The 27504-nt window shown below is 37.1% G+C and overlaps 1 protein-coding gene across 1 annotated transcript in view; it reads left to right on the top strand.

Annotated features, from left to right (window-relative positions):
• The first annotated feature begins 24854 nt into the window (after positions 1-24854).
• LOC150108616 (uncharacterized) overlaps positions 24855-27504 on the top strand; it is a 58465-nt gene continuing 55815 nt past the window's right edge. The window contains exon 1 of the mRNA XM_090390493.1: positions 24855-25040. Within this exon, the coding sequence (XP_090246619.1) occupies positions 25012-25040 (29 nt within the window). The 5' untranslated portion in view covers positions 24855-25011. The remainder of the gene's footprint in view (positions 25041-27504) is intronic.

Below are 27504 nucleotides of genomic sequence, written 5' to 3'. Positions count from 1 at the left end.
CATCATTTCGTAGCAAACCACCCGTAAGAAAATGTTTAGTTGTTTCTTCGAATAATGATGTTAAGTAGATAATGTAAGAAATGATGGTAACAGCACTTATGAAAATAAGTCTTAACTAAAATGAAGGGGAAAAACAACTTCAGTCCACGATATTGACTTCCGAAAAAAAACTAATTAAATTTTCCTTGTTTTCAAAATGCAAGTAAACATAGCATAACAAAATAAAAAAAAATAATAGATATGATACATTCATGTATTTAAGCATAATTAATTTGAATAGTACTTAATTATATATATATATATATATATATTCGGTGCCCATGCCCCACTTCTATAGGTAAGCATTGAAAGAATGTAGATATTAAACAGTTCACCTAACAGATAATCTTTATATATCCAAAATGCTTTGTTTCCTTGTGAGGTTTTTTTATGTTGTTTTCCATTAAATCTAATTGATCAAGGTATATATTATCCTTCACAGGACAATATGATTACCTGCTAGTTTTAGTTCTTGATCTGAATTTGTCATCAGTTTCATTATGTTAATCATTTTTAAACGTTTTTCTCTCTGCTAAGATTATTTAGAATTTTCTGAATATCATTTTCTGTTGAAAGAGCAATTGTCATCTGCAAAACGTGAATGATCGATTTTTTTTCTTTTTCATTGATATTGATCCCATAGTTTTCCGAAGAGAGATTCCTAAAGATTTCTAAAATGGCAGTAAATAATTTGGGCGATATAAGATCACTTTGACTCACTCCTCTCTCACTGCCAAATTCCTTTCCCCGATGTTCTAACTTCACGCTGACTGTTGAGCTTTGAATACAGTTCTTAATAGTTTGATATACCTTGCTGTGATAGCTTGTTTTAAGTTTTTATTTCTGGCTGATATATAAAGAATCAAAGCCTTTTTCAAAATCCACGAACAGTAAACATGTTGGAAGATGATATTCATTCACTTTTTCTATTACTTGGTTAATCGTTTGAATATGACCTACTGTAAACATTCTCGCCCTGAAGCCTCATTGTTCGTATGATTGCTCATCATCCGGAAATCGTGCGATTCTATTTAATATAATGAATATAAATATTTTGTGCAGTTTTGATAGCAATATAATTGGTCATTAGTTATTAACACAATCTCTGTTGCCCTATTTATGTAAGAAAGTGATTTATGTAACTGGTGTGGAGTTTTTAGTACGCGATCATGGTCAGTGGTGATTATCGAGTTTTGGATTTTGTGATTGTTCATTGATAGTGGAGTGCATGGTAAGACCTTGGCTTTTGATGCAAATTTTCCCAAGCCCTCTCCTGTTCTGTACAATGTGCCTGGTATTGCTGGCAGTTCTCTGAAGCTGCGGGATGTTCTACAGAATTTCTGCTGGCAGATCTCTAGACTTGCGGGATTTTTACTTGCGTTCATACGCAATTAAATCGATATGAGCGTGCCTGACCTAGACGCCGTCACTGGCTTGATGAAGAGCAAGTCAATGATGGTATTCAGCTCTTATACTCATAAATATACTTCGAAAATAGTTCAAGCTTAAATGGCCTGCAAGTATGATCGATCCCAACATCATAATTGACTCGCTCGATGAAGGGCTAGCACTCACTTTCGTTAAAATGCTTCTTAAAAAATTATAACATAAATGGCCCGGCTACCTAAACTTATATTCTTTACCCGGGGTTGGTGATGAAGAGAACCAAGTCTCTCCTCAAATGGAGGAAGAGCTCAATCTAGTGGTCTCCGCCTCTAATCCCTCTGAACAAGGGGAAAACCATGCTCGTAAGAAGCGCAAAACTCTCGCTTCTGAACCAACAGATGATTTTGGTATGGACAAAGCTCCCAACTCCTCTGCCTCCCCCAAATGAGAAGGTGCCACCGATCATCCTAAGGGAAAAGTAGAGATGGACAACCCTAAGAAACACTATGGCTAACCTACAAAGTTGGCCAAAATGTAGATGAGGGCATAAAAATCGAGCCCGCCACGGTGACTGATTATAGAAATCTTACAAACGAAATCGACGCAAGAGGAATACAATAAATACAATATCATACATTTTCACTTACCTTAGAAAATAATCTGAAAGTGGTGCTCTGAGGATACTAACCCGAATTAAATAGTCACTGACCTCAACTTGCAGGATCTACCTCCCATAAAGGTCAGTATAATGTTTAGATCAAATAAGACCCCTATGCCTCTAGTTGTAGATATCCATAATATATCACAAAGACATACAATCTAAAGTCAATCTGTGGACTTAAAATCATCTCAGAACCACTGAGAAAAAGAGCATCTTCTAGGCAGTGCCACAGGTGCCAAAAATTTTGTCATGCTCGGAAGTTGTGCAAATCCCAGTACAGATACTTGAAATGTAACGAGAATCACCCCACAAATACTTGCACCAAACGAAAAACCACCCCAGCTAAGTGGGCTAATTGTGCCGGTCCTTATCCTGCTGGAACAGATGGAACAATTCAAACAGTCAACCACCTCGTCATCTAGTGTAAGAGCTCCTAAAATTCAAACTCCGCAGTCCCCCAGGAGTAAGAACATGGCAACAGGTGCTTACCCACCATTAACTGAGCCCCTCAAGAGAATGAATCTTCAACATCAACCGAGAACATATGCCGATATTGCCCAATCCAAACAGTCAGTCCAAAACCAGAACCTGGCTAATCCACATTCAAATCTATTAGCTATTATCACCACTTCTCTTACAAATATATTCTGCAGGAATTCAGCCACTCAATCCATCACTAAGTATTAAAAAGAGTTTTACAGCAAACTCCATCCATATTATCTGCACTCTCTGATGCATAGGAAAAAGCTCACTTCGGATTATCGCCTGGAACGGATATAACCCAGATATATTACTAATCAACGAAAGTCGCCTGCTGTCAACCCCAAAATCAGAGGGTATCAGTTTTACAGAAATGACAGACTTGAGCACAAAGGGTGCCATCCATATCAAAAATTATATAAACCATCATTCTGTAGCCAACCCTGCAACCACCAACCTCGAAATCAAAGGCATCAAATCACCCTTCCAACTACTAACAGCGCCCAAACTTGCTTAACTTTTTGTTGTGGGCCATTAAAAGCAGATGCTCTACATATCGACCAACTTTTGTTGGCAATGCTAGAAGAATTGCACGAGTTTTAACTGAATCAAAGGCTTTCTCATAATTAAAGCCACTTCGAAAGCCAGTCTGTTCTTTTGGTTTTGATTGTAGACCTAGCAAAACCTATGAGCCAAAACTTTTGTAAACACTCTGCAAACCACGGATAGTAGACTGATGGGTTGATAGTTTATCAAGTCTTCTAATACACCTATTTTGTATCAGAATAAGAGCAGCCTTTTAACATGTTCTTTGTACATCATTTTTCTTTAGACATGGGGTAAATAGTTATGCTATGATTTTGTAGATCATTTCCCCACCTGCTTTTAGAAGTTCAGACCTGCATTTCCACACCTGCTTTTAGAAGATATCACTCCACCTGCAGCTTTGGATGCTCCACATAATTTCTTCTGGAAGAATCTGTGGCACCTCATTATTTTCATACTTGGCTTCTTCTGCTTCATTTGATTCATCATGCTGATATAATATTGAGTAAAAGTCTTCAATTCTTTTTAGTTATAACATGTCTCTCTCTGGTTATGGGCCCTCTTGTAGCTTGACTGCAGCCATCTGTTTATGAATTGTTTCGCTTTTTTACATTATGGTTCTCTTCAATTGCTTAAAATCAGTTAACGTCTTAATTCCAATAAAGGGAGTAGGTGAGGCAGTTTTATTCTGTCTAACTTTTGGAGACTAGGCGAGGTTCAATTGCCACTGGTAACCAATCAGAGATAGGTAGCCCAAGGCTATGACTAATTACACATGCTATCCGGTAAAGAGAGACGGCTGACAAGTGCCGCCATCTCGTAGTCCCTAATCATAACAATGTTTATGTCTGAAAACAATCTGGGTACTACAGTGAATTTCTTCAGTTTATGGAACGAGAAATGCGAGTTTCCGGGAGAAAAAAAAAACAGCTTTCTGTGTCTGAGATCGACTAAATCGGAACCGGTTGAAAAAAGGCTTAGTAAAAGGACGTTTCACACAGTCCCTCTACTCACCTACCAGAAATAAACTTATGACACTTTCTCCCAGCAACCCAATACCGTAAACGGCACACATCACTTTCACTATAAATATTTTATTTTCTCAAAAGCAGCTATATACTTTCGGGCGAACTATTTACATACATACAATAAGTACATAGCATACCTATTTCAGTTAAAAATTTTCATTTACAACATGATAATATATACAATAAAATAATACAATATACAATAACATATATGCAATAAGTACATGGCATGCTTATTTCAGTTAACAATTTTTTATTTACAACGATAACATGCCCAATATCTATTTTCACCTAGAGTCCTGTGCAATCTTTTGGGCAGTTATTTTGTCATTTAACATCCATTGAAATATTACAATATTTTTACCTTATCTGAAAATTATAAGATATACAGGGTGTTCGGGATAAATTTGACATATTTATAATTAATTATATTTTTCCGTAAGTTACATGTATTAACACACACTTCTCTTCATTTAAAAGTTTCGACCCTTCTTCATTCATATACAAGATGTCAGAAAGGATGGATAGCTGGAACCCACCTGAATCATGGAAGAGAATAACTTGTATCATGATGATTCGTGCCCGCCATCAAAATAAGGATATTACGACTGCTGCCCAATGCTCCCTGAATACAGTAAAAACAATCAGGCATGAACTAGAGACTTGCAATGGTGACTACGAGGATGTAGCAAGAAGAAAGATCCCTAGCAGACGATCTGATTGCGTTCGTACAGCAGAATTCCTCGCAAATCTGCAGGAACAGGTGTTGAAGAACCCTGGCATTGGAATTCGGGCTTTGTTCGTGGAGTTGCTAACTGTAGTCAATCCCTGGATAACAAGGGTAGCCAATGGTAGGCCGTATGTATGGCAGCAGGATTCGGCCCCTTGCCACACCTCTGGGAAAAGTAAAAAATGGTTGTCTGAAAATTTCTACGACTTCACCAGTCCAAATGTTTGGCCTCCAAACTCCCCAGACCTTAACCCCATGGATTATTTTGTATGGGGCGCAGTTGAAAAAGACACCAATCGCACTTCCAGTAATACAAAAGCCCAGTTAATGGATAAAATTAAAACAGTTTTTGCGGCCCTTCCCAGGGAGACTGTAGCATCAGCTTGTTCGAGGTTCCGAAGCAGAATTGAAGCTGTGATCGATGCTAATGGTGGTTATTTTGAGTAAATCTCGTTGATAGTATTGTAATTAACTCTGCCTGTAATGTTTTTTTGTCAATTCATTAAATTTAATAGATACAAAGAAGATTTTCTTTTTCCTTACGAAACTGTCAAATTTATCCCGAACACCCTGTATACTTCCTCTTATGCAAATAGATATATTCATTACTATACAATATTTCTACACTTATGTATATATACATATGTACATTATGTGTTTAGTTTTCTATTCCATTATTTTTTCTTTCAGAGTGAATTGTATTGGCTTGTTTTCATGTTTTTACTTTATGGTGGGTCCTTTATTTCTATTATATGTATGTTTTCTTCATGTTCATTACAGATAAGGCCTGTCTTCCGCCATTGGTGTTTTGTTATCTTTTTTCTGTTTATTGTGTCTGTTATGATTTCATTTAGTTGTTTGTTGAGTTTTTGCATTATATCTCGGCCTGTATCTCATCCATAAATTCTGTCACATCTGTATGTCCAGATGAAGTACATTGTTATAATTATAATTATAATTGCTTCGGTTATTGTTATGTTTCAATCCTTTAGCCAGAATAACGTATGTTCTGTGACCGGTTCTTTGTGTTTTATGAATTTCTGAAGAGTGTTCCATATTGGAGAGGTGTGGGGACAGTATAACATTATGTGATATAGTGTTTCTGGTTCAGGGCAGAAGTAGCATTTGGCTGGGGCTTGAAGTGGAATACCTTTTTATGCGCACCATAATCTGGTGGGTAGGCAAGCGTGGTGAATTTTGTAATAAAATGTTTTTAATTTCGGGTGTATAGGTAATCTGAATGCCTTTTTGAGTACATTGGATAATTTAATTTTACCTTTTTCAAACTCTCGGTGTTCTGGTGGTGGTATAACTGCTCGCGTGAGAGTGATATGTGCAATTTTTGGTTTCATTTCGAGGAAATATTTTATTGCTATATGATTGTTAATGAATTTGTACCCCTCCGAACTTCAATGAACATTTTTGGCATTTTGCCATTCGATTGTGGAAGAGAACAAATTATTTGGTGGGTAATTATTCTTGGCATGTAGTTTATGATATATGCACTCCATGCTTTGTGTTCCGAGTAAGCTCTCTCTATGAGTTTTGCTCTTGCACTAAGAGTTTTTAAATGTACATTTATTAAACCAAATCCTCCAGCTTCTATATCATGAAATATTGTACACCTTCGTATGGGTTCATATTTCGAATCCCAAATAAATTTTGCACATTCTCTGTGAATTTTGTCAACTTCGTTGCCATTGTAATTAATGTTGGCTACAAGGTACCATATTTTTGATAATAAGAACTGGTTACATTTTTTGCCCTGCTTCTAATTGGTAATTGTCTGGGCCTCATTTGTGAAATTTTTTTTGTAATTTTGTAATGAGCTACTTTCCATGGTTTGGTCCCCTGTGGTGATTTCTAAAAGAGGGAGGTGTTCATTGATTTTAATTTCGTTCGGCACGGTTGGATTATTTGCCCACCTGCCGACGAACAGCGCGTGACATTTATGAAAGTTGAGTTTTAATGCGGATGCCTTTTCAAAAGATTTAAATACATGACAAGCAATCGTGAAGGACTCGGCTGTGGTTAGCGTTAACCTAATATCGTCGGCATAGGCTAGTACTTTTGTTTTACCTTCTTCTCCTATATGAGTACCCGCTATGCCGGGATGTCCCGATATCGTTCGTATAACCGGATCTAAGGCGAGAGCGAATAGGATCATAGATAAGCTGTCTCCCTGTCTGACCGAGCAGTCAATTTTAACAGGTGCAGACAGTTTCTTGTTGATTATGAGTCGTGACTGTGCAGTGTTGTATATGTTTGACATTAAGTTTTGAAATTTCTTCCCGAAACCTGCAGCTTTAATGACCTTTCAGGTAGTGTTGACTAACCGAATGGAAGGCTTTTTCTATGTCCAGACTTACCAACAGACATGGTTGTTGTGTTGCCTGGTAGTGTTCGTATATACATCTAACTGTCAGAATATTATCTTTTATTTTTAACGCCGCAGGTTTAGGATTCTGATATTATTTTATGTATGTGTATTCGAATTCGTTGTGATATGATTTTGAATAAGATTTTATAGTCTGTGTTCAGGAGTGTAATGCCTCTCCATTGTGAGTTTGCACTGTTTGTGGTGTCTTTATTTTTTGGTATGAGTGTTATGTAACCGAGGTTGAAATATTCTGGGATGCTTTCCGAATTCTGTATTTCGTTCAGCATTTTCACAAATAGTGTCTCAAACAGGGGGTAGTAAGCTTTATAAAATTCCGCAGTGAGACCGTCGGGTCCTGGAGATTTGTGTAGTGACAGGGACTTTATAGTATTTTTGCATTCAGTTTTTGAAATAGGTGAATCTATAATTTCAGCTTCTGACTTTGTTAATCTCGGTAAGGTTTTTAATAAATTTTGTGTTTCTGTTTTGTCCCTTTGTTTTTGGGAGAAGGTACTTGTGTATTGTGAATGGAAGAATCGGAGAAGATTTGCATCTCCCTCGACCTCTGACTACATAGGGTCTTAACTTGGGAGGTGGCTAAAGGTGTAGAATTTTCAATTAAGACAGGGTACATGTGGAATTATCGGGCGGGAAAGTACGACAAGCTTAGGAGTTTGATTGGTTCAGTGCCATGGCATGTACAACTGCAAGGACTAGAAGTTGATAGTGCATGGGAGGTAGTTAAGAAGTTCTTGCATGAAGCAATGGCTGACTGTATACCTAGAGTCCGAATAATAAATCAAGTAGGGGTTAAATGGATGAATAACACCATTAAGCTTGAGTTGCAAAAAAAGAAACAACTATGGAGGGAATTTAAGGAGAAGGGTGACCGGCAGGCACATGAACGGTATAAAGCGCAGGCCAGAAGGGTGACGAGTGTGGTAAGAAAAGCAAAAAAGGATTACGAAAGAACATTGGCCATGCAGGCTAAAGAGAATCCTAAACAGTTTTTTAGATATGTAGCAAGTAAAAGGAAAAATGTACATGGCAGATTGATTTTAAAGAATGCCGATGGTAGGGAGGTAACTGAATCAGTTGAGATAGTAGTGTTACTGAGTGAGCACTTTGCAAAAGTATATCATCCAGGTGGTGACATTGCAGAAACGAATAAACCAGTAGATTATTATACGGGAATTGTGGTTAATGAAGTGGAGGTGAGTAGTCTATTGCATAACCTCAATGTCAATACATCTGTGGGATTAAATGGTATACCAGCTCGTGTTGTACGAGAAGCAGCTAAAGAATTGTCAGTACCCTTGACCATTTTGTTTAATTTGAGTCTCGGGTCTGGGTTAGTCCTGAGGGGGTGGAAAGAGGGGAAAATAGTTCCACTGCATAAAGGTGGTTCCAAGACTGCTGTTGTAAATTACCGACCGATTAGCATATCAGGAATCATTGTCAAGGTCTTAGAGAAAATAGTCAAGAGGAAAATACAAGATTGGATAGAAGAAAATGGGATACTGCATCGGGGACAGCATGGTTTTGTGAAGGGTAGGTTATGCCTCAGTAACTTGCTCACGTATTATAGCACAGTGACGGCTGAACTGGATAAGGGTTTACGGTGATTCTACTGGACCTTGCCAAGGCCTTTGACAGGATTCCACATGGAATTCTAATCAGTAAATTGCAGCATATGGGAATGGACATAGGGTTGGTGAGATGGATAGGAGGGTGGTTGACGGAGAGATATCAGAGAGTGGTTTACTCGGGAGTAGAGTCCACAAGACGGCCTGTGACTAGTGGTGTGCCACAAGGATCTGTTCTTGGACCACTGCTGTTTAATTTGTTCATAAATGATATAGGAAATGATCTGAGAGGAACAGTTCATTTGTTTGCGGATGATGCGAAGTTGGGTAGGGCAATAGTGAATGCAGATGACGTCAAAATTTTGCACGATGATTTGGATAGATTGGAGGTCTGGGCTAAGGAGAATGGATGTCAGTTTAATGTGGCAAAATGTAAGGTTATGCATTTTGGGGTTAAAAGATTGGCGGCAGTTTACTGCATTGGTGGAACCCAGCTCCAGGAAATTGATGAGGCACGAGATTTAGGAGTGTTGGTGGATAAGGAATTGAAATTTAGGGGACACATTGCAAAAGTGACCAAAACAGCTCACCAAATCACTTGGTTGCTGAAGAATACGTTGACAAGCAGAGACAAGCAGGTTATTGTTCCTCTCTATCGAGCCTTGATAAGACCCCATCTAGACTACTGTGCTCAGATTTGGTCACCTAGGTTTCTTCTTGATGGGGAGGAGGTGGAGAGGATCCAGATGCGAGTGACCAAGATGATAGCAGGTCTGTGGAATGAACCGTATGAGAACAGGTTGAGGATTTGTGGTTTGCAAAAATTGGTTGATAGGCGGAGGAGGGGAGATATGATTGAGACATTCAAATTACTGAAAGGTTTCTATAAAATTAATTCAGAAGATATTTTTGAGAACAGGGCTGGTTGTGGGAGGACTAGGGGACATCCATGGAAACTGGGCAAAAGTGTGGTTAGTAAAGGTGTTAGAGCTGGGTTCTTTACTTTTAGAGTAGTGAATGAGTGGAATGCGCTTCCTGAGTCTGTAGTGGATGCTGTGACAGTGAATGAGTTTAAGGCGAGGTATGATAGATACTGTATGAATGTCAGATAGTTGTGATGAATATGATTTGGGGCCTCCCTCGATGAGTCTAATGACTCCCTGGAGTTTCCCGTAATAATAGTAATAGTAATAGGTACTTGTGTATTGTGAATGGAAGAATCGGAGGAGATTTGCATCTCCCTCGACCTCTGACCCCTCATGTTTTATTTTATGAATGGCGTTTTTTTGTTTTCTCTGCTCTTCAAAGAGCCAAGCTGCTTTGGACTTCCCTTCATCATGTTCCATTGTTTTGATTTTGCACGTATCCAGGCTCCTTCAGTCTCTTTTATTTCTATTTGTTTCAATTTTGCTTTAAGAGCGTTGATAGATATTTATTTTCTGGGAGGGTTCTGTCTATGTTGTATTGTCGTGTTAGTTCTTTGATTATGCTTCTTTTTTCTTGGTTTGTTGTATATTTCTTGTTTTCCTATTTGTATAACAGCTTTTTTTAAATGTATTTTGAATTGGTTCACTGGATTTTCTATTTCTGTTATGTTGTCTAATATTCTTTTTATTTCTTTTGTAAACGTGTCTGTGTTGATCATACTGTTTAGCTTCCAGAGTGGGTAGTTTCTGTTGGTGTATGTATTTCTGTCGTTAGCCTCATGAGAAAGTTTGTCCTTGAACATGTAGTGGTCACTAAAAGTCAATGACAAGTGGCAAACCTCCTTAATGGTTAATCCCATATATCGGCTTATGTAAATTCTGTCTAGCTGTGAGACATTGTTGGGGGAATAATGGTATAAGCTTTACAGGCTGAATGTAATTCTCGGAATATGTCGTTGAGTTGACATCGCTGTATAATGTGTGAAAAATTGTTTTTTTGTTATATTATTTTTTACCTCTATGTCTAATATAGTGTTTTCTACAAAATTCATGTCTCCGGCCGGAAATTATATTTCTTGTGTTTGCCAGTTTGGTTTCTAGGGTCTCCCAAAAGTGTTTTGTGTGTGTGTGTGTTCAGCCGGACCGTACACGTTAATTAACGACACTATTTGATCTTGCCAGACTATTTCAACCTCTAGCACTCTGTGTTCTATTAGAGTAGAGTGTGATAATACTTGTATGCTACTTCTCTTACTTATCAAAGTCGTTAAACCTGCAATGCCATTACTTTGGGCTTGTTCGCCAAGAATGTAGTAGTGGCACTGCAGATTTCTGTGTAGTTTTTGGTTTGCTTCTGATTTTTTTTAAATCTGGTATCTTGTAGCATTACTATATCTACTTGGTTCTGATATAGTGCGTTTGTTAGCAATTTTTGTGAAACCTGGTTATTCAATCCATTACAATTCATCGCAATTATCTTAGTTGGCTTATTCTTCATTTTTTGTATATATATTAGCAGGCTTTATTTCTTTCTGTTTTTCCTTTTTCTCTTTTTGCATTTACATTAGGTACGAACTGGATTTTTTTACGTCTCCCTGGGGTAGAAGCGCTGCCGTTTGCTTCATGTTTTCCTCTTTCGTTAGGTGTCATATTCTTTTCTTCCCGTTTTCTCCTAAGTACCTGATCTTTATCTGTTTCTAAATCATATTTCTTTCTCTTTCTTCCGTTGTTTTTTCCTTCTGGATCCCTTGGTTTTGATGGCACAATATTTTGAGAATCACCCGATCCGATTACTCCTTGTTAGTGCCTATTTGGTTTTTTTCTTCTAGATGATGTACGGTATTATTTTCTTGTACATCATTTACTGACTCTAGCTCTTCTTCTTGGTTAGGTTGGTTTACTGCTTGTCGTTTAACCAACATTGATGCATAAGTTTGCCCTTTACAGTCTTCCGTATCATATCCGATTCTTTTGCATTTATCACACTTAGCTGCCGTACACTGCTTTCGCAAATGTCCAATTTTCCTGCATCTGAAACATGCCGGAGGTCGTCCTGGAATTATGACTATTCCGGTCATTTTTTGAACCTTAATTACGTACGGTATATCTTCTACTTTTGTATCTTCGTTCAGAGTTATAGTTACTTTTTTCTTATTATTACTATTACTATTATTACGGGCAACTCCAGGGAGTCATTAGACTCATCGAGGGAGGCCCCAAATCATATTCATCACAACTATCTGACATTCATATAGTATCTATCATACCTCGCCTTAAACTCATTCACTGTCACAGCATCCACCACAGACTCAGGGAGCGCATTCCACTCATTCACTACTCTAAAAGTAAAGAACCCAGCTCTGACACCTTTACTAACCACACTTTTGCCCAGTTTCCATGGATGTCTCCTAGTCCTCTCACAACCAGCCCTGTTCTCAAAAATATCTTCTGAATTAATTTTATAGAAACCTTTCAGTAATTTGAATGTCTCAATCATATCTCCCCTCCTCTGCCTATCAACCAATTTTTGCAACCCACAAATCCTCAACCTGTTCTCATACGGTTCATTCCACAGACCTGCTATCATCTTGGTCACTCGCCTCTGGATCCTCTCCACCTCCTCCCCATCAAGAAGAAACCTAGGTGACCAAATCTGAGCACAGTAGTCTAGATGGGGTCTTATCAAGGCTCGATAGAGAGGAACAATAACCTGCTTGTCTCTGCTTGTCAACGTATTCTTCAGCAACCAAGTGATTTGATGAGCTGTTTTGGTCACTTTTGCAATGTGTCCCCTAAATTTCAATTCCTTATCCACCAACACTCCTAAATCTCGTGCCTCATCAATTTCCTGGAGCTGGGTTCCACCAATGCAGTAAACTGCCGCCAATCTTTTCACCCCAAAATGCATAACCTTACATTTTGCCACATTAAACTGACATCCATTCTCCTTAGCCCAGACCTCCAATCTATCCAAATCATCGTGCAAAATTTTGACGTCATCTGCATTCACTATTGCCCTACCCAACTTCGCATCATCCGCAAACAAATGAACTGTTCCTCTCAGATCCTTTCCTATATCATTTATTATTAGAGAGAACATGGGCCCACCCTTTATCTTTACAACTGTCGATATTTTCAAAATATCGCCAGTTGTAAAGATAAAATCGGGAAAATTGAAAACATATTTCTAAAATATGTGTTCAATTTTCCCGAATTTTTCAAAGTGCATAGCTACTAATCTGTTTGATATTTTTTTTTTTTTTGGGGGGGGGGGGTAACCAGTGTATAACAATATCAATTTTACAGCATTTACTAATGGGTATTATTTCACATTTTAAATTACGAACAATAATTTCTCTTAATTTAACAAAATTGTCTTTCACAGATAGGTATTTAAAAGATATTAGAAACACATAATTATATTTTAACCCACCTAGGAGTCACACATCTGAACCTCTTAGCTTTGCTTTTAAACCTTCTATTACATCCTCCTCTGTGTATGGAGCACCGACATGGTCGCATTTCAATATGCAGGCTTTTGTCCGGTCAAGTTCTTCGGGTAGGTTTAGCGAGTTCAAGACGTCCATTCCAATATCCTTAGACGTATTCAGCGACGTTTCTGTAGATTTCATTGTAAAATCCTTTACTTCATTGTTTTTTCCAATAGAATTGGCCAAACTAGATACTGTAGAATTGCAGGGTTGAGTTACAGATTTAACTATGGTCGACATTCCTACGGCAGTTACTTGCGGGAACACGGGCAATCACACTGGTAATCGGCTTAAGCCGAACTAATCCACTTACGATGGTAAAATAGTTTAAACACACACACATAGCACAAAAAAAAAAAAAAAAAAAAACGTCTGCACTGGTCGCTATCCAACCACTATGTTTTCACTTTCACTGAGCTATATAGGCGCCTTGGATTTGTCTATGCATTTAAAATTGAATTTTCTTATTTCTTCTGGTACGTTTTCTGAGTGTTTTGGGCCAGTCCGTGTATTCAGTTTTATTCCGTTGGTTATCTGCCTGTTTCCTTTATTCAGAAATATTGTCATCTCTGTATTCTGGGCACTAACCCAACTATTTCAATTTAGCATTGCGAATGGTTTGGGTAATAATGTCATTATCTTCGGATGGATCAACATTGAGTTTTATAATACGATTTTTAAAACTATTCTTTAATTCATGTTGAAATATATCTTTTTTTTTATTTTAACCTGGTCGCCGTCAATATAGATAAAATACATGATTCCTCTACACTTCGTATCCATCATGTATTTCAATATAATATCAATGGTATTACAATTTTAATATGCACTTCGCATCCATGGTAACTTAATGTTGAGTTTGTATGTTTTGCTTTGCTCATCGAAATGATTTTCTTATTGTAGTTTATTTTTATCTTACTACCCGCTATACGATGGTCTCTTCCAATGTTGAAGTTGTGGGTAACAGAACAGCTTTGAAAGATGTTTTTTTTTGTTGCTGAGGATAAAGAGTCAGTATCACTAGTTTTTTCCATTTGGACTTTCGCATGTCTCCACTTCCAATGTGTGTGTTTTTTTCCTTGAAAAAAGAATTTATTGTGTATAAGTTATCTTTTTCTGAAAATTCTGTTAGCCTTGCTCCTCATTCATCTCTCATATCATATCCAAAATTTCTCCTTGAGCTTTCATTTGATTGTTGTATACCAATTCTGGGATGTAAATCTATTAGAATTTTGAAATGATGTTTTCCTTTCTTGTAAAATTGGTTAAAATCATGTTAAAAGTCTTCGATCTTCGGAAGGCCACATTAACAGGGAATAACTGGACATGGCTCCCCTCTCATGAAGAGAGTGGAGCGATAGGCGGTTATTCCTAGTACGGAGTGAAAAGCTATTCATCAACTGCAGAATAATAACGATATTATCATTTTCCAAGTTGACAAAGGGCACTTAATATAACCGATTATCGCCTTAAGATTTGTGAATTATTAGATTGTAATACTTACTCTGAACTTCAAAGAGGCCACCCACGGGAGAACTATATAATCGGACAAATAAAATCTCAAATCTACCTCGGAATTACCTAAGAATATCCGCCTATCGCTCTGCTCTCTTAATCCACTTATTCCCCGTTTATCACCTTCTGAAAATCCATAAAGAAAACACTCCATTCAGACCAATAGTTGAAGGCATTGACTCCCGTACATACAATCTCTCTAAATATCTCGCTTCCTCCTTGAAACATCTCACAGGAAAATCCTTTTCATATATCAAGAACTCGGCTGATTTTGTCTGGAAGATCAAAAACATCAACTTAACGAAGCAGACAGAATGGTCAGATTCGACATAGTTTCAACTGTTCACCAATGTTCCAACCCAGGAAGTTTTTAATCTTTTAAACAAGTTATCTAAGAAGATTTTTGCCTTACTTCTTCATTGTGTGGATTCAGGCTACTTCTTATTTGAAGACAAGATCTACAAACAGAACAACGGTTTGGCCATGTTGTCACCGGTGCTAGCCAACGTTTTTCTCAGAAGATTTTGAGGAAAGAGCCATTTTCTCAGCGACACTGAAATTCAAAATCTGGCTACGTTACATGGACGACATTTTCTTAATTTGGGAGCATAGCCCGGAAAACTTACAAACCTTTCTGGATCATTTAAACAATTTTCATCAAAATATAAACTTCACATCCAAACCAGAAGTTAATGGTGATCTGGCTATTCTAGATATATAACTTACTAGAACAACTGATGAATCTTTAGGAAGCAAACACACACCAATAGATACCTACATGCTTCGTTTCACCACTACCTGCCTCAAAAATTAGATATTATTTTCACAGTAGATCATCGGACGAGATCTTTGTTGTCAGAAGAAGAACTTCAATATGAACTTATTTACCTCAAAAGGACTTTATTAAATAACGGTTACTCTCCTAAAAGTATCTATGTCTTAGTATACTTAATCAACAAAATAATGAAGATAACTCTAACTCCACAGCCTATGTCTGCTTACCGTATATAAGTTATCTTTTTCCTAAACTGACGAAAATGTTAAAGAAATTTAATGTTAAAACACATTTCTCAACCTTATCAAAATCCTATCTTGCCTCAGTCAACTTAAAGTAAAATATCCTCTTCTTCAGTTCCCAGGAGTTTACAAAATCATTTGCAGTTGAGGCAAACCATATTATGGCCAGACAGAAAAGTGCATCTCTTTCTCTGCCTAGAAGAACATCAACATTACATTTCTTACAACAGAACCCGTGCTAGTGTATTATCCAGTCATCTGGTACTTATTCACCTGTTTTATTCTCTGCTAACACCAATGTTGAAGGACGACAACAAATAAACTGGAAATTAACTTCAAACATCCATAAAGGCTCCGATGAATTAGAGAGACGTATCTTGGAATCCAAAGAAATAGCTCTCGACCCTGCCCATCTAAACAGCTATCTCAGTTACAGTCTACTCGATTCATATAGCGCTGTAATCTAGTTTTGGCATACTCGTGATATCATTCACACGCAAAGTGCTTCACACCAGAACTAAGAACTAACGCTCGGACTTGATTTCAAACACAACTATTACTTGTTCTAAACTCTGTATTTGTTAAAGTAAAATATGTTTTTAAGATGTTATTTACTTCCTGGTACTTATTCACCTGATGAAGTCGGCATTTCCGATGAAACTAGTAGTGAAACCAGGGAATAAATAACATCTTAAAAACATATTGTACTTTAACAAACAAGTTTATAATGTCCCTATTTGAAAATTGGCTACTTCCACAGCCGAATGAATAATTTGAAGATTACATTTTTCAGCGAGACGGAGCACCGCCATATTGGAACCTCCAAGTTCGTCGGTTTCTAAACAAAACATTGCCTCAAGCGTTGGATTGGACGCACAGGACACCACGACTTGGCACTATACTCTTGGCCTCCAAGATCTCCAGACAGCACACCTTGTGACTTCTTTTAATGGGGATACGTAAAAGACTGTTTATATTCCTCCATTACCCACTGACTTGGATGAACTCAGAACGAGAATCACGGCTGCAGTAAATTCTGTGACAGAAGACACTTTCACGCGTTTGGGATGAATTCAGCTATCGGCTTGATATTGTCCGTGCAGCAGGTTGAGGGCACATTGAGCATTTGTAATTGTGGCGAGTGAAAACTTTAGGCCTTACTTCATACTTGGTAATTTATTTTGTAATTGTACCCAATTTTCATTATTAAATAGTTGTCACCTTTGTTAGTCCTTACTGTATTGTCTGCTAGAATCTAGTAACTAGAGTAAGGAACGGAGGATAGATAGGATGAAACGTGTTGCCAATTGAAATAAATGTTATATTATTCTGGTGTTCTTCCTTATAAGCCTTCATCATCATTATGAGCTCATTGCCTACACAGATGGATCATCTGATGAAGTGCTCAACCAAGTAGGTTCCAAGGTTTTTCTAACTCTATGTAGAGGCGATGCAAAATGACTTCAAACTACACTTGTGAATTAACAGCCATACAAACGGCTCACAAGTTCTATCTCTTTAATCCACAGCGACTTTAAATGTGCACTTGAAGCATTTAAAAATGGAACAACAAACTCGCACAGGTAATACGTGTACAAATAACAACGTTAAATTTGAAAAATAAGAACAGCACACTGCAATAGAAATATTGTAGGCAATGAAAAGAAGCAAGACATTTACCTCAAAAATTGCACCCACTTTCACTAATTGATGCTAACTCTATCGCCAAAATAAGATTGGTAAAATGAATACTGAAGAAGAATGAAATTAATGAAAATAGAGAAATAACCACAATCATCACCAGATTAAGGATGAAACATTTTAAAGGCATGAAAATTCAGTCAGACGGTAGTAGGAGCTATGAAGCATGCAAGAATTGTCCAGGAGTTGAACTAACACTTGCTCGTATCTAGTCTTGTCCAGCTATTGCTGCTGCTCTACAGAAAATTGACAGTAACCCTAGAGAAAAGCTCTACTCCCTCAAAGTTCAACAGATTGCCAAAGCAGTTCTACAGTTCCATGATTATATCTAGAAGCTCTTCAATGGACTCGACAACAACAACAGCAACATCATCAGAGCCATAGTCGATCCAATGCTGGATAAAGGTTTTTCCAAGATTACTCCAAAACTGTCTGTTCACGGTTATCCTTTCCCACGTCACTCATGCAAACCTGATGATATCATGAATCCACCCTGATTTAGGACGGCCTCGTGGGCGTTTTTCCTCTCGTGGGACCCAATCCAGTATTTCCTTTCTCAATCGTTGAGCTTGTCTCCGAGCATCATGCCCAGCCCAATGCCACTTCAGATGTCTCACTCATACTATGATGTCAGAGACTTTGGTTTGGTTTCTTATCCACGTATTATTTTTGTGATCCAGTCATGTGATACGAAGCACACTTCTTTCCATACTAAATTGTGCTATTCTTAATTTTTGAATTTCCTTTCATTCAGTGTCCATATTTCACAGCCATATGTCAGTATGGGAAGAATACACTGGTTAAAAACTTTTCACTTCAGAATAATGGTAGTTTGCTTTTGAATATTTAATGTAATTTTCCAAATGCTTTCCACCTAAGCATCGTGCGCCATTTAATTTCGTCCATGATATTTTGATCCATTGATTTCTTTTGTCCTAAGTATATGTAATGATCTTAATTTCCTCATTATTGATTTTTATTATTTCTGGTTGGACATAGCTATTGAACATAACTTGGGTCTTCTTTAGGGTTTATCTTTAGGCCTGCTGTTTTGCTAGCAATTTGGAGCTCATGGAGATGAGTCTGTAATTCATGCACAGTTGAAGTTAAGATAATTATGTCATCTGCAAAGCGTTAGTGGCTTAAATATCTTCCATTTATCTTCAGACCTCTCACTTCCCAATCAAGAAGTTTGAATATTTCTTCTAGGCACGCTGTGAATAATTTTGGAGAGATTGTGTCACCCTGTCTTATACATCTATGTATTTCCACAGTAGAGATGTTTCCATTGAAATGAATTGCTACTGTGGCATTGGTGTATGCTGATTTGATGGTTTTGATGTATGGCTCCTCCACGTATTGGTTTCGTAATGCTTTAAGTATGCACAAGTTTTAAGTGAATCAAAGGCTTTCTCCTAATCAATAAAACCAAGACATAATGGTAATTGATATTCATTACACCGTTCAATAATCTTCTGTACAATTTGAATATGGTCCGCTGGCCCCTTCAAAAGCCTGCCTGTTTCTTTTGGTTGTGCTAGGTGCAGAGTTGTATAAAACCTTTTGCAAACACTTTGTAAACCACTGAAGGGTGTAGTTCGTCAAGTCTTCTACCTTACCTTTTTATGTGTCAGAATTAGGGTAGCCTTCTTTCATGTATTCTTGATCCATCATTTTTCTTCAGGCCGCTAGGTGGCCAAGGTGTTGCACATGCGTTCATACCGCTCCTGCCTTCTACCACCATTTACACGTTTATCCCAAGGAAGGACTTAGTTTTTTCTATAGATATTTTCTCCAATCTGAGTGCTATCCGCTCATACTAGTCGTGTACGTGTAAGTGCAGTGATAAGTGATTTATGACAGTTTTCTTCACCTGGTGTATGAGTTCCAATATATCTTCAATTTCGACACCATAATTCCTACTTCGCCACCTGCACTCCTCACATGCAACTGTAGCCGGCGAAGGATTACCTGCCATGGCAACCGCATATTCCTGTACTACCACGTAGTCAGCAAAGCAAAGACCCTCTACGACTTCGGACCCGGAAGGAAGAGCAAAGTTCACCGGAGCTATGTACTTGGAAAACAAGTCAGTAAATTTCAAATCTTATGCTAATGTCGTATCAAACGGAAATATCTTATCGTCTACCAAAACACTGATCTCACACACGAATGCCACATCAGCCAGCAGTAAACCGATTAACGCAAAAATAACCACCACTGTTACCATCGTCATTTCCCGAGAAAATGGAATTGTTATTTTCGCCACCAAATAAAACATCCCAATAGAAGAATAGCTGACTGCGATCGTCAAAATTGTACTCGTAAAAATTACACTTCCCGCATAGCTGATACTGTGCAGGTGTATTTCAGCCACATTTCATGGGCACAAATGGTACTCTTGTCGGGGAACTTGCCCAGACAAGAGTAACAGTATCAAACGTTCCCCCAGAAATTCCTCATGAACTCATCAGATCCATGTAATCAAGATACGGTTCTGTCACAGGAAAAATACCCACATTTTCAGCAGTCACGAAGAAGCCCGAATTTGCCCATGTGAAAAGCTTCCGAAGACAGGCATTAATGCACTTTCCAAACAACGATGCACTAATAACCTGTCAAAATTAATCAACACGGACATAAATGGAATCACCTACACTTTCTCATCACAGTGCTTCTTCTGTCATGAAGAAGGTCACATTAGGAAACAATGTCCCTATATTACCAACAATTCAACAAACATACCAGCCCAGAATAGCAAACCGGTTGAACAGAACAACATCGTACATGAAGAAAATGAAAGCATAGTAAAAAATAAACCAAAAATTCTCTCCCCATCACTAATTTCAGAGCAAAGAAAATCCCAAACCGGAAAAGACAAAGTTCACATCCCTGTTGAACGCCTGCCGAGTAATGAGATCCACGGCTCTGATAACGAAGTCTCACAGCACGAAAACACGGATCCCAACAGAGATCACCAGGATGAACTAATTACAAGCAATCCCTGTACACAATAACCAGAATCATCAGCCCAGCCTCCATCCAATTCAAAATCTCATCTGATACAAGAAACTACTCAAAGTGGCCTTTCATCACCTGCAGCCAGCCAAGTAGAAACAGAGTTCTCAGAGGAAGAGGAAATTGTACTTCCAAGTAGATGAAGCTGAGGAGGAACTTCCCCAAACTGAGAGTCCTCTAACCATGAAGCAGCTGTCATGCTTCATACAGAAAGTGCGAAGCTCTCCTCATAAATTAAAATTTTTGTTTTATGCTATACCTTTTTAATTTTTTTAATACTCTACGTACATTTTCCAACTGTTATACAATAAAAATAGTTACACTTTAAAAGCTACAATGGTCGTAAAAGAAAAGCTAAATTTTCCGACCTGTAATAATAAATAAACACATCCTAGAAGACAGAATGATTACCCTATTATCGGAATGAATTCTCCTTTTTCTGACATGCGCAGAAGTGTCGAGGGACCACTAATCGGTGGGCGAACTATACTGAAGAGATGCTTTATTAGAAAAAAACGGAACGAGCGCGGGTAATTTGGATTGAAGAATTAACTCAAAGAAGAATTCCTATAAGTGGTTATTTAATTAAACAAAAAGCTCTTCGGTTTTATGAACAGATGAAGCAATTGGAGCCGTCTACTTCCGCTTCCCAGGCTGATAAAGAATTTTCGGCTAGCAAAGGATGGCTAACCAGGTTTTTAAAAAAGGAATGCACTTATAACGCGAAGATTACAGGCGAGATTGCAACAGCAGATGAAGAAGCAGCCAAAAATTTTCAAGAGAAGTTAACCAAAATTATTGAAGATGGTGGATATTGTCCCGATCAAGTGTTTAACGCTGACGAAACAGGATTGTTTTGGAAGAAAATGCCTAGTCGAACTTACATCGCCAAGTCTGAGAAAAAAGCAAGATTGTTACTTTGTAGCAATGCATCAGGAGATCGAATGTTGAAACTCCTCTTTGTAAATCGATTTCTAAGACCACTTGCTCTAAAAGACAATACTCTAAAACATCTGCCACCCTGGGTAACAACTGCTGTATTTACTGAATGGTTCAATAATTGCTTTGTACCAGAAGTGGTAACATATATGAAACAAAAAGTCTCGATTTAAAAGTTTTATTAATTGTTGACAATGCACCAAGTCATCCGCAATTAGAACATCCAAATGTGCAGCTAGTGTTTTTCCACCCAATACAACAAGCATTATTCAGCCATTCGATCAAGGCATAATTGCTACTTTTAAAAAATATTACATTAAGCACACTTTTCAATTTATACTGAATAAAGTAGAATATGAATCATTAACAGTAACTGACCTTTGTAAAAAAAATTTCTATTTTAGACTGCTTAAATCATGTTGCATCTGCTTTCGCTGAAATAAGACCACAAACTTTAATTGCCTGCTGGAAAGCAGCTTGGCCTGGATATATTGCAAACAGTGCAATCATGCAAACATCTACATTATCAGCTGAAATCATTACTTTAGCACATGAAATTGGTGGAGAAGATTTTGATACATTTAGCCAGGATGATGTAGACGAATTGCTTGTGGATAATGCCTAAGTGACGATGATATTATTGGATATCGATTAACTTTAGATATCGTCGAAGATCAAGAAAAACGATTGCGAAGCGGAAGAAACCCCCCCCCCCCTCACTGCAAATGTAATTTGAGAACGTCTTTAACGTACAATAAATTGGAAAAATCATTTTCTTGTTAATGACATAAATTCTGAACGAGCCTTTAAATTCCAACGTGAGCTGAAGAACCGAATGTCTGGATATCGCGAGCTGTATAAAAATTAGTGAAATCATCATCGCAAAGTTTAATCAGTCATTACATTGTCAGAAGAAAAAAATCAGCACAGAACAAGGATGAAGTTAATTCTGTTTGTGAAGAACCATTACCTTTACGTACATATCTAATGCGCTGACTATCTCTTCTGGTGATGAAAGTGATTTTGCACCAGTTGACAAACGTTGCCGAATATTATCTAATAGCGATGATAATTCTGATGACAAAATGTAAAAAAAAAAAAAAAGATTTTTACTTTTCAATAAAATTAAATGAATAAAGCTTTAAAACAAACTTAGGCATTCTTATTTTCCTGAATTTTCATAAACTTTTTTTTATATGATATAGGTTTATTTTAATTCATTGCTTCGGTTTTAGAAAATTATGGAACATATCCCTAATTTTTTAATGTAAGTTAGGCCTTTTTTGTGCGATTTTTTATATGCGGTTTTCTGTGGAACGTATCTACCGCATAAAAAGAGACCCGACTGTGTGTATATATATATATATATATATATATACAGGGTGTTCGGGATAAATTTGACAGTTTCGTAAGGAAAAAGAAAATCTTCTTTGTATCTATTAAATTTAATGAAATGACAAAAAAACATTACAGGCAGAGTTAATTACAATACTATCAACAAGATGTACTCAAAATAACCACCATTAGCATCGATCACAGCTTCAATTCTGCTTCGGAACCTCGAACAAGCTGATGCTACAGTCTCCCTGGGAAGGGCCGCAAAAACTGTTTTAATTTTATCCATTAACTGGGCTTTTGTATTACTGGAAGTGCGATTGGTGTCTTTTTCAACTGCGCCCCATACAAAATAATCCATGGGGTTAAGGTCTGGGGAGTTTGGAGGCCAAACATTTGGACTGGTGAAGTCGTAGAAATTTTCAGACAACCATTTTTTACTTTTCCCAGAGGTGTGGCAAGGGGCCGAATCCTGCTGCCATACATACGGCCTACCATTGGCTACCCTTGTTATCCAGGGCTTGACTACAGTTAGCAACTCCACGAACAAAGCCCGAATTCCAATGCCAGGGTTCTTCAACACCTGTTCCTGCAGATTTGCGAGGAATTCTGCTGTACGAACGCAATCAGATCGTCTGCTAGGGATCTTTCTTCTTGCTACATCCTCGTAGTCACCATTGCAAGTCTCTAGTTCATGCCTGATTGTTTTTACTGTATTCAGGGAGCATTGGGCAGCAGTCGTAATATCCTTATTTTGATGGCGGGCACGAATCATCATGATACAAGTTATTCTCTTCCATGATTCAGGTGGGTTCCAGCTATCCATCCTTTCTGACATCTTGTATATGAATGAAGAAGGGTCCAAACTTTTAAATGAAGAGAAGTGTGTGTTAATACATGTAACTTACGGAAAAATATAATTAATTATAAATATGTCAAATTTATCCCGAACACCCTGTATATATATATATATATATATATATATATATATATATATATATATATATATATATATATATACACACACACACAGTCGGGTATATATATATACACACTCCCCATATATACATATGTGTGTATATATATATATATATATATATATAAAATAATATTAAAGTTTATAGGGCGTATTTCTAAAGAGGCCAAGGTAGCTCATAGGATTACTTGTCTATTAAAGAACACAACAAGTAGAGACAAGGTAGTCGTTTTTCATTTTTATAAGGCTTTGTTACGTCCACATCTGGTTTACTGTGCTTCGGTGATGACCTGGGTTTCTCGGTGATGAAGAAGAAGTATCTAGAATCCAGAGGCGGGTGACTAAAATGTTCTTTGGAATGCTCCCTATGAGGATAGATTATGGAATTCTGTGGTTGCAGAAGTAGGTTTACAGGCGAAAAAGATGGTATTCGATAGAATCATTTAAGTTACTTAAAGGGCTTTTTTTAGGATTGATACAGGGGAAGTATTTAAGCACGTGGCTAAAGGGGAAAAACGAGAAGTCATCCCTAAAAGTAAGAGTGTAAGGGGTGTATGCACTATATTTTTCGCTTCTAAAGTGGTGAATGAATGGAACTTGAATGAATGAATTCAAGGACAGGTATGATAGATATTATGCGGATAGTTTGGTCCTGTGATGAGTCTCCGTACTCCGTGAAGGTGCCCATACAATAATAACAACAACAAAAGAGCACATATCACACTTTAAAGTGCCCTAAAAGTTATGATTTGGTGTCCCATACCAAAAAGGAAAAAAAAGTCGCTATTCAGGGAGTCTGAGTGATTGAATTGTGATGGATTTAAAATATTGTTTCACGGCGAACTACATATAAATGCCGATATAAGTTGGTATAAATTATTTGTTAAATGATTTATAGAATAATTTGTTAAGAAAATGAAGCTAATTGTAACAGTGATTTCTACAGTTACTAAGTTTTACTCTTTATATTTCAGCAGATTTACATTTTAGTGAAACGTACATAATTATTATATCGGTATGTGTAACCAATAGGAAATTAGAAAGTAAACTAATCATCCCCAGAAGTGGAAATCCACGTTGAATGGATTTGTACTCTTTCGGTGATGCCGTTGTGTTACTACTTTACTCATGCAAACTGTAACCACGTGTATATATACATATATAATATGTGTGTTTTGTAATTTTGGAAATGTTCCTGTCGATATGTTATAAAAATATAATTTGTACTAGTGTTTATACCAGTAGTATAACAGAATAATGATCGAATCAAGTGCTTTGTGCACAAGGTAATGTTCGCATGTAAGATCCGTTTAGTGCGTAATATATTTATTGACATTTGTAGTGTCATATTTATTAAAGTTTTATTTTAATGTGTTTATAGTTATGGCGAAATAGTTTTCTGACTATTATATATATATTTTCCGCGTTTTTATTTTCTCTCCCATATTCATCTTTCCGTAAGTTCAGTTACATGTAATCTTGTGACGTGTGCAGGTGTCTGGTTGGGAAGCATGTTACATATTTTTGACATTATGGGTTATTACGTAAGTATACTTTCACAGATAACGTAAACAGCAAAACACGAGATAATTTAGCTATTAATTGCCTTCGTTATGTTTTTTTTTATTCTTCTAACAGATCATTTCGAAATGAGAATTTCTTAAAATTGCGTATTCATGATAACAGCATTTGTTGGCCGCTCTCTCTCCAAGTAGCATATGTTTCATTAATGTTTGCTCAAACTTTAAGGTTTATTATTTATTATAGTAGGCTAAATACAGTGTGTGTGTGTGATTTCTTGTTCATGTATCGTGTAACAAAATATAAGAAATGTTTTCAGCTGTAATGATCCGGTAGGACACCTTATGAAAACTTAGCGGTCGCCGCGCGTTTTTAAGCAAAAAAAAAAAAAAAAAAAATTCATTTATCGTTAAGGTTGCCAATTTTAGCAATTCACGAACTGCGACATAACTTTTATACGTTCTCTAATCTATATCTCTGTGTGCGCATAGAGGCCGCATGGCCATCTCATCGGAATGGTCATTCAGTAATAATGGAAGCCCCAGTAGGAATAGCTATGGATGGGGCTGGCCCACTCACCACATGTTTTCTCTATTATTTCTTATAGGATATATGTATTAACAAAATAAAATGTACAGTTTACATTTTTATTGATAAATACTATTAATAATGACAGTCTTCTTTCTAATAAAGAATGATTTAAGTATAACTCTGCATTTAGAGCAACATTTTTTAAACAATTTTGAACATCTTTAAATTAGTTTTAATTTTAAATAGGTATATAGTTTAGTAGGCAGCATTATCAAAAATAGTGTTTAGACATTTTATGGAACAGTGATTAAAAGCTTTGAATACATGCTTATTGCATTAATCACTTTATGGATTCAATAAACTTATTAGGAAGCAAATCAGTCACTAGCACATTTCATCATTTTATTTTACAGGCTAATTGTTTTTTTTTCCTGTAGTTCTACTATTCTTATTGCACAGGTCTACTGGCAGTGAGTCTTTGAACTCATTGCAGGAGCTTGATATATAGCCATATTAAGGCCTTATAAACAGGAAGATAAGTTCCATATCCCTACTTTTCAGTGTGTTCTTCAATAACCAAGTAGTTTTATGAGCTGTCTCAGCTACCTTTTACACTTTTCACATTAAATTAGTATCCATTATCTTTTGGCCATACTGTAAGCCTGTTTAAATAGGCTAACAGTATCCTGCAAGTTTGGAGACGCTTACTAAGAATACCATGGACTGAAAGCAAACCAATAAATCGGTGATAGACAGAATAAAGTCGGATTGCTCCCTTGAAGCTATGATCATCAAGCAAAAATTGTCATACTTCAGACATATTATGCAAGCAAATGACAGTCTGGAGAAGATGATGATGCTTGCTAAAGTTGATGGAAGCAGGAGAAGAGGAAGACCAAGAATTAGATGGGTGGGTGGAGGTAAAGAAGCAACTGGAGTGCACTTGGAGGTTCTGAAAGGCATGGTCAGGGACAGATTGGAATGGAGAGTGTATGTTCGTGGAGTCACTAGGAATCGGAAATGACTCGATGGATCATAACAACAACAATTCCTTAAGTACTTAATACATCACCTTGATTAACTATCACACTACCCATTTTTTCATCATCAGCAAACAACTAAATGTTTCCTTTAAATCATTTCCTATATCATTTATATAAAACAGAAGTAATCCAATCACAACTTTTTCTGGATTCTGTACCTTTACGTGGAGATAGAGGATTCAGAGACAAGCGGCATGTCTGTGCAATGCAACTTATGAGAATAGGTTGAAGATTTGTAGGTTACAGAAATTGGTTGATAGGCAGAAAAGGGGTGATATGATTGAGACATACAAACTACTGAAAGGCTTTTACAGGAATAATACAGTAGAAATCAGAACAGGTCTGGTGGTAGAAGAACTTGGGCCATCCTTGGAAATTGAAAAAGAGTGTGGTTAACAAGGGTGTGAGGACTAGATTTTTCACTTGTAGAGTGGTGAATGAGTGTAATAGGTTGCCAGTTTGTTGTGGGTGTAATGACTGTGAATTAGTCCAAAGCCAAGTATGATAGATATTGCACAAATATTGGATAGTGCTTGGCATACTGTTTAAAATCTCCCTCAGTGAGTCTATGGACTTGAATGAGTTGCCCATGCAATAATAATAATATACCACTCTTTGATATCTGTCCATTCAGCCATGCTCATATCACCAGCTT

This window comes from Typopeltis vanoorti, chromosome 3 (genome assembly GCF_054136105.1).
Source record: "Typopeltis vanoorti isolate ZY-2024b chromosome 3, IOZ_Tvanoo_1.0, whole genome shotgun sequence".
Classification (NCBI taxonomy): domain Eukaryota; kingdom Metazoa; phylum Arthropoda; class Arachnida; order Uropygi; family Thelyphonidae; genus Typopeltis; species Typopeltis vanoorti.
Note: the sequence above shows the minus strand (reverse complement) of the source record. Positions and strands in the feature narration are given on the sequence as shown.